We start from the raw sequence: 11,232 nt of genomic DNA, 5'->3' as shown, positions 1-11,232 counted from the left end.
CTGCAATGCTTGTAGTTTTATTTGAGGGATTTGACTGTGTATTGATGTTATATTGTGCAAATGAAATGTCCTTGTTAGGGCTTAATTAGTAAGTCATTAGTGACATTTTTGCATAGTTATCTCATGTGTTTTTCTAACCAGGTGGCTCTTGTGCTTGCAGGTGGTGATTTATAAGGAGCAGCAGTGATTCTTCGGCTTAACCAGCAACATCTGGCCAAAATAGCTCTTTTAACATCCCTCTGTCATGTCATGAAGACAGTTGGATGGGCTGCCCGAAACAGAATCTGCATTCAGTAGACTGAAGATCAAACTGGATCAAGCCACTCAGAGCGACGCAAACTCACCTTCTCTGAAGCCTCTCATTCATTTTCTACCTCTTGTTGCTTGTCTAATTGTCAAGAGAGGCGGGCTTTTTCAAGATCCCAAAAGGGAAACAGTGGGAGAAACTTATTTCAGCACCTGACAGCTCTGACCCACTTATCTCGCTCCAACTAGCTGTGCTGACGGGAAAAAAAAAAAACAACAACTTTGCATTTTACAGGCAGCGCCAGCAAAGGTGATGCACTGTTTTTACATTCAGGGCCATTGATCCACTAACCTCCTGATCTAATTAGCCACACACAAACATCCGCACATGTGCGAACGCAGACAAACACCTGGTGTTGCTGGCCTCTGCAGATGCTTCAGAGTCTGTTGTTTGTAGCACTTTGGCTCACATTCAGACACCCCAGACACACACTTAAACAGCTTCACACAACTGGGTGTCAGCAGTCCATCTGCACAACATTAACACCCATAGAGAACTGACCTTGACTGTGATCAGACACGTGTGTTTGCATTATCAAGAGGCAGACTCACATCCTGTCTGCTCTGATTGAGAGTGAGAATGAGATCTGATGTGGCAGAGTGGCCCTGATAAATACTCCAAAAAATAAAAAATAATTGAGAAGTGCCTGTGTGTGTATGCATGTGTGTCTGCCACATTGTCAGACCAGATTAGGGCCAGGCCTGTCTGGGCCATGTCACTCTGACTGACCTAGATTTGACAAAATAAACTGACCACCAGAGGGAAATCCTGCTGTCTGCGGTTGTCTAACTTGCTAACTACCTGCTAACTTAGGCTATACCTACAGAGCCTATAATATAAACCTGTTCAACTGCCTTTTTATTTAGCCTCAAAATCAAACTCCCTGTCTCCAGTTGGGCCTCTGAGTCTGTGCTGCGCCTCATGAACACCTTCCCTTCCTTCTCTGCACCTCCTCCCAACACACCAACCATCCAGTCAGTGTGTAAGCCCTGCCTTCGGGCCCCGTGGAGGATGAACGATGTGCCCACACTTGACTACGAGTTGCTGCTGTCCCCGGCCAGCTCCTCCCTGCCCGGCAGTCCTGGCGGTGGCAGCAGCAGCCCCCCTCTGGCCTTGGTTGGGGTGGAGAATGAGCAGCGCACGGCCTTGGCCTTCGTAGGCCTCCTCATGCTATTTCTGGTCTTCCTGCTGGTCAGGTGCTTCAGGATCCTGCTGGACCCCTACAGCCGCATGCCTGCATCATCCTGGACTGACCACAAGGAGGGGCTGGAGAGGGGCCAGTTTGATTATGCACTGGTGTAGGGTGATGTGTCAACAGGGTGTGGACGAGGGAATATTTCTTTGTGCACAGGCAGAATCTTTTGCAGCTGTAGCCTAATTTAGAAGCGGAGATGGACAGTAACAATGCATAGTATTCTCTCAGAGGAAGGTTTGCCTGATTTATACGGCTGTGTATTGGTGTAAATATATAGTAGAACAAGTCTGGTTGATCAGGAGCCACACCCTGCAAGCCAAACACTCACCCAAAGTTGGATGTTTGACCATAAAGAAAACAGAAATAACGAGCTGCACAGCTGCCTTAACCTGAACTAATGTACAAGGCTAACATGCCGCCACATCACAACCTCACTTTAGGGCTAGGTTTTTTCCAAATCTCACCGCTTTGTCAGATCACAACATAGTTTAGAACCTCAAAGCCACATTTCTGATGGATGACTCTCAACACGTAGGACACAGGCAGAACCTGAAACGAAGGAGTTTACACTTAAGCAGATGCCCCTTTAATGAACCAAGGTCCATTACAAAGCATCCTTGTGTTGAGTGCTGATCACGTAGCACAAGTCCTCACATTTGTTTTCATTTGGGACACTGATCCTCAGTGCAGCACTGCAGTTCCAGATGCTTTTTAAGGCCAGTGCAGGTAGTTTATATGTCTCCATGAAATCTTACGTGTATCTGTCTGTAAACATTTTGTGTGTTACTGTGTCTTTAACTGAGAAGCCATATTGAAACTGTATAATCTCTTATTACTGCAAGTAGAAATTGTCCTTTGCTTTAGTCAGCCTGCCAAGTGTGGTGATGAAGCAAACAGCAACCTTTAGGCAAAAAGAAGCTTTATTTTTCTATTCTTGACTCGAGTTTGGGAGTCTCCTTTTTGCTATCTTTCTGTCCTTTTCCTCTTTACTGTATCGATTAGATAGACTGTGGACTTTTGAGGTAGTGATGCAGCCACATCCTAGAGGGAAGCGAAGCAGGTAGCTTTGCTTTTTTGTGTTTTGTAATTACATATTTTTCTGACTATCTGCTTTGTTTTTGATACACTGCAATGAATCAGTGAAAATAAAAAGATTTTCTTCTTCAATTACTTCTTCTTTTATTTCCTCTGAGAGCTGGACAGCCCACATTGTTCATGTTAGAAAAACAGTTAAAATGGTTACTACTTACTTGTTATCATGTGTCACGTTTGTAAGCCACAAACACTGAAAGGGAAGAAAAACTCCAGCAGACAAGACTTAAAAATATAACCCACAATACTTTATTGCCATTTATGTCACTGGACAAAAAGTTTACAATATGATATGAATCAATCTAATTTTACAGACTGCCATTTGATGTTCTGCGAATCTTTGGTTTTTGTCTTGCACAAAGATGATCACTTAGGATACTAAAAGATAATCCATAACAACTGATTGATTTATTGATCCTCAACAATCAGATGCGGTGGGACTGGGTGATTGTCATTTCAGCATTCAGTTAGACTTCAGTAATAAACAGGTGCCAGGCTTGTGCTGAACATCAGAACTACCGAAACATCAGGCTCCTTGTTCTCTGAGTTACAAAGCAAATGATATTTCAATGCGAGCAGATGACGACAGTATTGTTTCAAGTTTGACTCTGAAGCTGAGATACAGTAAGCAGATGCAACACACTGCCTTTTTTTTTTTTTTTTTTTTAACATAGTGGCAAATAAAAGAAAAATTACAAACTGACAATAAAGATACAAAGTATACACAGGCTCCCAGGTTAGAAAAATGGTTATGTGTTATAAACGATGCCTAGGCTGTGGGTCAGTGCATTAACCTTGACTGTTAAGAGAAAAATATTATCGTTTAGCACCATAGTCCTATCTGGACATGGTTCTGTTTTGAATTAATCCACATTGCATTGTATAGACAGTGTAAGCTTGGATGATAATAGACAATTCTGATGATCTCAATGCTGATGTGTGTTTTCATTCCTTCCTCTCCTGATTTTACTGGTGACAGTGGTTTTAAATGATGCAGTCAGTGATGGACAAATTAGATGCTGCATTTACTTATTATTTTTTTCTTCAACAAAACAAAGTCAACAGCACTAAAGGCCTTCAGTCTTGGGTTTACTGTAAGTATTTGTTTTGGCAGCCCTTTGATGTTTAAAACAAAAACAAAAATCTACATTTCACTTAAAAATATACAATTTAATTTTCAAGAAGCAAGTTTGATAATATTGGTTTTTCAGCACCGAGACAATACAAAAGACAGACAAACACAACAATTAAACCTAGCAACAAAAAAAAGGTCACTTTTTGCAATTCAGATTCAAGACTGCACTTTCTTTGTACAGCGCATGAGATGGTATTATCTAGCACCTTTTTTCTCTTTGAGAAAAACAAAATCATGAGAAATGAAAGATGACCTGACAGATAATGTTTTTATTTTTCGTGAGGTTTCGTGTTCACCTGTGCGTGCACGTACACTGTAAAGCACTACCTTTAGTTACAGCTTAGGTAATGTTAACATGTCATGTACCTTTGAGACTGTTAGTGTATATTCAGTTGTGTGTCTCTTTGTGTTGCAGACCAGGCTCAGACCTCAGACATCGAGCTCATGGTTAAGGTCAAAGAAGTCAGATAAAGTCAGCTTATTGTCAAGTTCAGCCTCCCAACACCAGCTCTGTTGTCCTGAAGCATTTCTGTTCAGGTGTTTGTAGTAAAAAAAAAAAAAAGCAGAACCAGGAGATGCTACAAGCCTCTGATGGTCGACAAGGGGAAAGAGACTTTGGACTATTTGAAAGATCTGGCTATCAGGTCCAGAATCAGTGCACCTGAAGTCTTGATCCCTCACAGGATAAATACAAAGTGACCTGATCTATCTTCTTTTAAGTCTACAAGCTACTAACTGGTGTATTCCCTGCTCACGATGGATGCTGAGGGACACTAGCACCCTCTTTAGTTTTAAAGTCGGCATCACGGCATGGTGTCCAGTACTGAGGTAACCTAACATGACAGCACACACACGCAAACACGCTGATCCCTGCTTGCCGGTGCCCGCGGGCAGGACGAAAGTCGGTCACACCAGAGCAGGACAAAAGCTTGCTTTTTTTTCCCATGTGAAAAATTGGTTGGCATCCAGCTATATAACAGACCGCTATGGACGTAAGAACCTGAAATGCTGTGTAAATGTTGCAGTCCTTCGTGTTAACATTTTTCAAACAGCACAAATACATTAAATGACACACTACAATACTGAGAGGGGCAGACTTGACAAACCTTGTTCCCCAGTGTTGCTGATTTTTTTTTAAATTTTATAGCAAGATCACAGAGAGGTGACAGAGTCCTTGGACCACCGTGACGGCACCTGACCCCTGATCTCTAGCCTTAATATGACATCTTTATAATACACAGTGATTTAAATACCACCATAAATGCTGTGATAATTCTGGCCACTCTCAGCACTTACGTTCTGATAACAACTTGTTTGTCTACCAAAGTGCTTCATGGACATGTGGGCCATTTCGTCTGCTATTTCGTCTGTATAAGGTGCTGCGGTCCAAGCACATAGACACCTCTCTGCCATCTCCTCCACTGGATCTCTCAGTGGAGAACGAGTGCTAGGCCGGGCAGGAGTGGAGGGGGCGCAAGAAGAAGTGTAGTCAGGGTTTAAAAAAAAAAACAGAAACAAAAACACAAAAAACAAAGACACAAAACATGAACATATAATAACATGAACAGTAACAAAGTGGTGGTAGAGTTGGGCTGATTGACTCAGTCTTTCAAAGCCCTTGATCGATGACCCCCTGCTGGTGGGGATGCTCCTGCAGGGGGCAGCTGGGTGGAGGAGTTGTTGGATAAAAGGGCACGTTAAAACTCAAAGGCTTTAAGAATCAGTCCAGGGTAGGATTATGGGAACACTCTGAGCTCAGTGCAGGTGGATGTGGAGCTTGATGCGCAGAGCATCTCCTATTTCCCCTTGTAGGTAGTCAGTGTCATGCTGCTGCTCCATCTGGTGTAGTCTCCGGGGCCCGAACAACGGCAGGCTGGCGATCTCCACACGGTAGGATCCCGCAGAAGGCGGCCTCTTGCCGAGTCGTAGCACGCTCTTTCCGTCGCGGCGTTCCAGCAGGCGGAAGTGTTCATTAGCATTGCCGTGGGTGATGACGTAGCGTACGTGGTGCTCAAGGGGCTGCAGGGCGGGCAGGAGCTCTAGTAGAGGCTCCTTGTTGAGCAGTGACGCCAGAGAGATGTTCATGGGGATGGAGGCCTGGGTGTCAATGCTGGCCATGCTCACTTCTGGCTCCTAATGTGAGGACAAGGCCACAGGAGTTCAGGGAATTGTTACTCAAAAGTGAATCAGAGCTGACTCAGGACCTGACATTAACTGCAACAAATGAAAGTGAAGCTGTTTGATTACACACGTACCTTGTTTAGGTCATTTTCATCAGTGTTACGTCTGTGTCGTCCCTTCTTTCCTGGCCCTCCTCCGTTGATCTTACACTCGTAGCAGGCCTCGGGAGACAGACTGTCTTCGTCGTCACCACCCTCAGTAAACTGGCCTGGGAAACCTGAGCCTGTCATACAGTGACTGGATGGAGACAGACACAGAGTAAGAGAGGTCAGTGAACTGAGTATGAGGAATGAGATTCACATCAAATTCGCATAAGTTATCATAAGGCTTTATAACAATAAGCATAACACATCATACAGTATTTCACAATGGCTTATAAGGTCAAGTACTATAATAGAGTTATACCGCTATATAATGTGTTATGCTTATTGTTATAAAGCCTTATGATAATTTGTGTGTTTATAATGACAGTTATGCATGTTTATAAGCCAATTATAACACATTATAATTATATTTATAATGCATTATCAATGTGGGCATTGTCAGCGAGTTACTAACAATTATAACATATTATAATACCTGACCTTATAAGACATGATAAAATGCTTTATAGTGTGTTATGATTATTGTTATAAACCATTATGATCATTTATGAATGTTTATAACTACAGTTATACAGTGCTATAACTGCATTATAACTCATTATCAGTATGGTTATAATGCATTATAGAGATAGGCGTCAAATAAAGTGTCACCAAAAAAAGTATTGTGGCACCACTATTTTGTTCGCTCACCCCTGCCCAGCTCTGTAGAAACCTCCAGGACAGCCACACAGGTATCCTCCGTCAGTATTGGAGCAGCCGTAGATACAAGGATTTGTGCTTGTAGAGCATTCGTTCACGTCTTGGCAGCCGCCACTGCCCTGCTCAAAGTCAAAGCCAGAGGGACAAACACACTTGAAGCTGCCCAGTGTGTTGTAGCAGGAGGCAGAGCCACACACCGTTCCTGCTTGACACTCGTTTTCATCTGCAGGGAAGAAGCCGAGTACAGACAGACAATAAGTGTTGAGTTAAGTGTTTTTTTTTTTAAATAATTCTGAGAAAATGTATATATCATTTTCCATTTGTATAAACTTAAATTTACAACAGAAACACATGGACTTTTAGTCTAAAAATAAGACAACAAAAAGCTTTTTTGTTCATAGCTGTCATGACAACGAGTCACTCACCGACACACTGGTTCCACTGGTAGTGCTGCACGTAGCCCTGAGGACAGCCACAGCGGTAACCTCCCAGCATGTTCTGACAGCCGTGCTGACAGCGGTGGTTGCTGCCACATTCATCCACATCTAAGGGTAAAGTTAAATAAAGACTTATTATAATAATTTCTCATTATCCACAGTGACACCTAGTACAGCTCTCAATTTTTTTGTCCCCTACCTCAATTACAAACCCCTCAGCAGAACTCTTTGAACTATATCCGGCTAAATATATATCCGGCATATCAGAGCTACTCACCCTCGCACTCGATGCCAGTGTTGTCCAAGGAGAAACCTTTCGAGCATTCGCAGTTGAAGCTGCCAGGCGTGTTGACACAAGAGGCCCGCGTACCACATGCGCTGTTCTGAGCCTGACACTCGTTGTTGTCTGTAAAGAGGGAAAATGTTTTTTTGTTTATTCTTGTTGTGTTTTTGATTTTTGTTTTTTTGCTCTTTGTCTTCCAAAACCTTTTTTCAGTGCATAGCAACAGTGCCACACTATCATCTCTTGTTGCTTACTCACCAATGCAGGCGGTCTGGTGCTGGGTGAAGCCTGGAGGACACTTGCAAGTGAAGCCGCCAATGGTGTTGACACAAAGGAACTGGCAGTTATGCTGCTTGGTTGAACACTCATCCAGATCTGGGAGGCAAATAGGAATGAAACCGAATCAGAGAGCGAATTAGAGAGAGAATTAGAGAGCTGAAGCCCCAAAGCCATGGAGCTTGAAAGAGGATATTTATCAACTATCAATTAAGAAGTAACAAACAGAATCCACACAACTTGCGTGTTCAAAGCAGCAGATTACTATAATAAACAGATCATCAAATCAAATGGTGTTATTTACCCATGAACAAGTGTTATAAAGTAAGTCCATGTACCTTTGCAGGTCTTTCCATCGGGCTGTAAACTGTATCCTCTGGGGCAGGAGCAGAGGTAGCTGCCTTCAGTGTTTTTACACAGGAAGTTACAAGGTTTCGGAGACAGAGCGCACTCATCCATATCTGAAAGATGGACACAAGGAAATTAAAAACTCTGGTTTTAAATTTCCACTGCGATATTATCTGTGTCTGTGAAATCAAAAATCTTTTAAACCAAATGATTGAAAACAAGATAGAGCGAGAGAGAGGTACAGGTCAGAGCTCATACCAACGCAGGAGGTGGCAGTGAAGTCCGTTTTATATCCCACGTTACAGTGACAGCGGAAAGATCCAATGGTGTTGATGCACTGACCATTTCTGCACAGCTCTGGGATCACCTGGCACTCGTTGATGTCTGGAAGAACAGGGAGATTTTCGAAATTTAGAGATCATCAGACAGATATTCACAGTGTGTCTGATAACCTCAACTCACTTGGTGTCTCTCATAAATATAATGCAATACTATATATCTAGTTAGTTAAGCTCCTTATACGGATTATGGTTATTATTTTATTTCAAGTACAAAAAAAATGAATAAGTCAAAACACTAGAAATAAAATGTAGGTTTGGTCTTTGTCACCTCTTCCATCGGTGGTGTAGCCGGGTCCAAGTGGGCACATCTTCTTGTACTGGACGGTGCCAGGCAGTGGGCAGAGCTCACACTGTGACCCCCAGCCTCGGCCCGTGTTACAGCAACACTCAGACTTGGTCACACTGTTCCTGTTGGTGGACGACTGCTGGCACATGGTCTGCAAAACCTCAATGTAACAGAAGCCCTTTCGGTTGTCTGAAGAAATGGAAAAATGATTAGTAGCTGGAAAATTAAGTCAATTAAGACCAAACAAATTGATCTCCAAAGCAGCAACTCTGTACAGTTAATCAAGTGAATTTTAAAGAAGGCACAGTTTCAATTGTGACGTTTTCACCCCCAAAGTCTGACAACATGTTCTCTAGCAGCAGTGATCTTACCGATACATTCGGTTCCAGTGGAGCTCGGCTCAAAGCCATCGTTGCACTCGCAGCGGTAACTTCCCACTGTGTTGACACAGCGCCCGTTCTTACAGATGCCAGGCTTGGCGCGACACTCATTCAGGTCTGCCGATATACAAAGGAGCAAAGGAAAGAGGGATGAAGAAGCTGAAGAACAAGGAATAATCCAGTAACAGCACAGCAGCTAGTGTGTGAGGACTCATGTGAACCTCACAGATCGGCTGAGACATTTTTACCCACCCATACATCCCTCTCCATCTGGGCGACGCTGCATGCCAGGAGGGCAGATACACATGAAGGTACCGATTAGGTTTTTACAGGTCATGCCCTTGGAGTCACAGTCATCAAGACCCTCCGAGCACTCATCCTGGTCTGGTGGGGGACAATGAGAGATGAACTGTCAGTAAAACTACAGCCAGCCAGTGAAAATGAAAACTCTTGAGAATCCTGTTGAATGGTGTGAGTCACTACGACACAGAAAAGTGGAGTCAAGCAGATAAAAGTGTTCTGTGCCCTCTCACCTCTGCACATGCGTTGGTCGTCTCGCAGCACGTAGCCAGCGGGACACATACACTCATATGAACCGAAGGTGTTGACGCAACGGAAGGCACAAAGCAAAGGATTCTGGGAGCACTCATTGATATCTGAAATCGGGGAGAGAGGAGGAAAGGTGGTTTCATTCCGTTTTATGATGCACAATAAATTGGTGCAAATAGATAGTCGAGTGTGTTCACTGTGCAAATCCCTTACCTTCACAAGTCATCATGGGTCCAGGTTCGAATCCCTCCTGGCACTGGCACTCGAAACCTCCCACCACGTTGGTGCAGGTTCCATTGCCACATGGGTTTCCTATGGAGCACTCATCGGTGTCTGGAAGAGACAGGGAGCAGGGTTAGATAGATGGAGGAGGCAATCAAAAGCAATGACACATTTATACCGTACCACAGATTTTAAAAGCAGTCACTAGCAGCTTAAAATGAGATCAGGCTGTAAAGCAGGAAAACGATGAACTTGGGCTCTTGGAAAATAACATCAGACTAGGCTGCTTGTATTGATCTTGGCGATAAAGTCTGTGGCACGGCAATAAAACTCCTTGAGATTGTAGTTCATAAAAAGAAGTCCCCCGGCCATTGATTTTTCTCTTTCTGTTCAGCTGCTGGTGTTTCATGCTGAATACTTAAAATACTCAATCCATCATACGTGAATTAAGGATTTACGTTAACTGATATATTATATCAGTTGGTTACAGAGCATTAATTATATAAAATGTCTGCAAAGAGTATCTCACCAATGCAGTTGATTCCGGTGTAATCCAGGTTGTATCCGAAGGGGCATTCACAGCGGTAGGAACCATCTGTGTTGATGCAAATACCATTCTGGCAGATACCTGGGTTATCCAGACACTCATTCATATCTAGGGAGGAAGAGAGGGTTAGCATTTTTTTAAATATAAAAAATACTGTATATAAAATATTTCCTTTAGATTCAAGGGATTCAATCAGATTTGCAGCACTCACCTTTACGCGTATCATCTGTTCCAGGCACGGATCCATGGCCGAAGGGGCACAGAGTGTTAAAAGCGGCTGGAGAAGCATCAAGAAGAAGGTCAACTTTCTTAGTCTACAGTTGTCACAGTGTGCACATGTATGACTTAATAGCAACATGTGTGTGGTTGTGTCACGTACCATCGCTCTCTCGTGGGCACAGCTCACAGGGAAGGCCCCAGCCCTCTCCAGCCATCTTGCTGCAGCAGCACTTGGCTTTGGTGGTGTTGAAGGCTTTGGGGACAGAGCATTTTCCTGCGTCGAATTTGGTGAAACAGAAGCTTTCTCTGGTATCTAACAAAAGAGAGAAAAAAAGAAAATCAAGGGATCTGTGGGTTTTTCTTCTTCTTCTGTGAACAGACAGTAGCCTATTTATCCCTCAACGACGTCTGCTGTGCCATAATGTTCATTAACAGCTTGTCTCACCGTAGCAGCGGCGTTTGTTGTCAGAGAGGATGAAGCCCGGCTGGCATGAGCACTGGAAGCTGCCTGGGGTGTTGGTGCAGGTGCCATACTGGCAGATGTTGGTCTCCTCACACTCGTTGATATCTGGGAAAGGAGCAGAAAAGAGGGAGGAGGAGAGGTGAGATAAGGGGCGATGCTTGCAGTGTA

At 43.5% G+C, this 11,232-nt stretch overlaps 2 protein-coding genes across 2 annotated transcripts in view; one reads left to right on the top strand and one right to left on the bottom strand.

Annotated features, from left to right (window-relative positions):
* Nucleotides 1–1,228: 1,228 nt before the first annotated feature.
* Nucleotides 1,229–1,609, top strand: LOC310984258 (cortexin-1-like; the record flags this gene model as incomplete). Its single annotated transcript, XM_083969420.1, has 1 exon — nt 1,229–1,609. The coding sequence occupies one exon, from the start codon at nt 1,229–1,231 to the stop codon at nt 1,607–1,609; it is 381 nt and encodes a 126-aa protein (XP_083825546.1).
* A 1,247-nt stretch (nt 1,610–2,856) lies between these two features.
* fbn2b (fibrillin 2b) overlaps nt 2,857–11,232 on the bottom strand; it is a 65,734-nt gene continuing 57,358 nt past the window's right edge. The window contains exons 49-65 of the mRNA XM_083969979.1: nt 11,047–11,169; nt 10,762–10,914; nt 10,594–10,659; nt 10,365–10,490; nt 9,827–9,946; nt 9,598–9,720; nt 9,317–9,448; nt 9,056–9,181; nt 8,667–8,873; nt 8,316–8,441; nt 8,048–8,170; nt 7,692–7,808; nt 7,428–7,556; nt 7,139–7,258; nt 6,705–6,936; nt 5,985–6,147; nt 2,857–5,862 (exon numbers count right to left, since the gene is read on the bottom strand). Coding sequence (XP_083826105.1) covers nt 5,485–5,862; nt 5,985–6,147; nt 6,705–6,936; nt 7,139–7,258; nt 7,428–7,556; nt 7,692–7,808; nt 8,048–8,170; nt 8,316–8,441; nt 8,667–8,873; nt 9,056–9,181; nt 9,317–9,448; nt 9,598–9,720; nt 9,827–9,946; nt 10,365–10,490; nt 10,594–10,659; nt 10,762–10,914; nt 11,047–11,169 — 2,564 coding nt within the window. The 3' untranslated portion in view covers nt 2,857–5,484. The remainder of the gene's footprint in view (nt 5,863–5,984; nt 6,148–6,704; nt 6,937–7,138; nt 7,259–7,427; nt 7,557–7,691; nt 7,809–8,047; nt 8,171–8,315; nt 8,442–8,666; nt 8,874–9,055; nt 9,182–9,316; nt 9,449–9,597; nt 9,721–9,826; nt 9,947–10,364; nt 10,491–10,593; nt 10,660–10,761; nt 10,915–11,046; nt 11,170–11,232) is intronic.

The sequence above is a fragment of the Trachurus trachurus genome (assembly GCF_905171665.1).
Source record: "Trachurus trachurus genome assembly, chromosome: 4".
Classification (NCBI taxonomy): Eukaryota; Metazoa; Chordata; class Actinopteri; order Carangiformes; family Carangidae; genus Trachurus; species Trachurus trachurus.
This window is presented reverse-complemented; position numbering and strand designations above follow the sequence as displayed.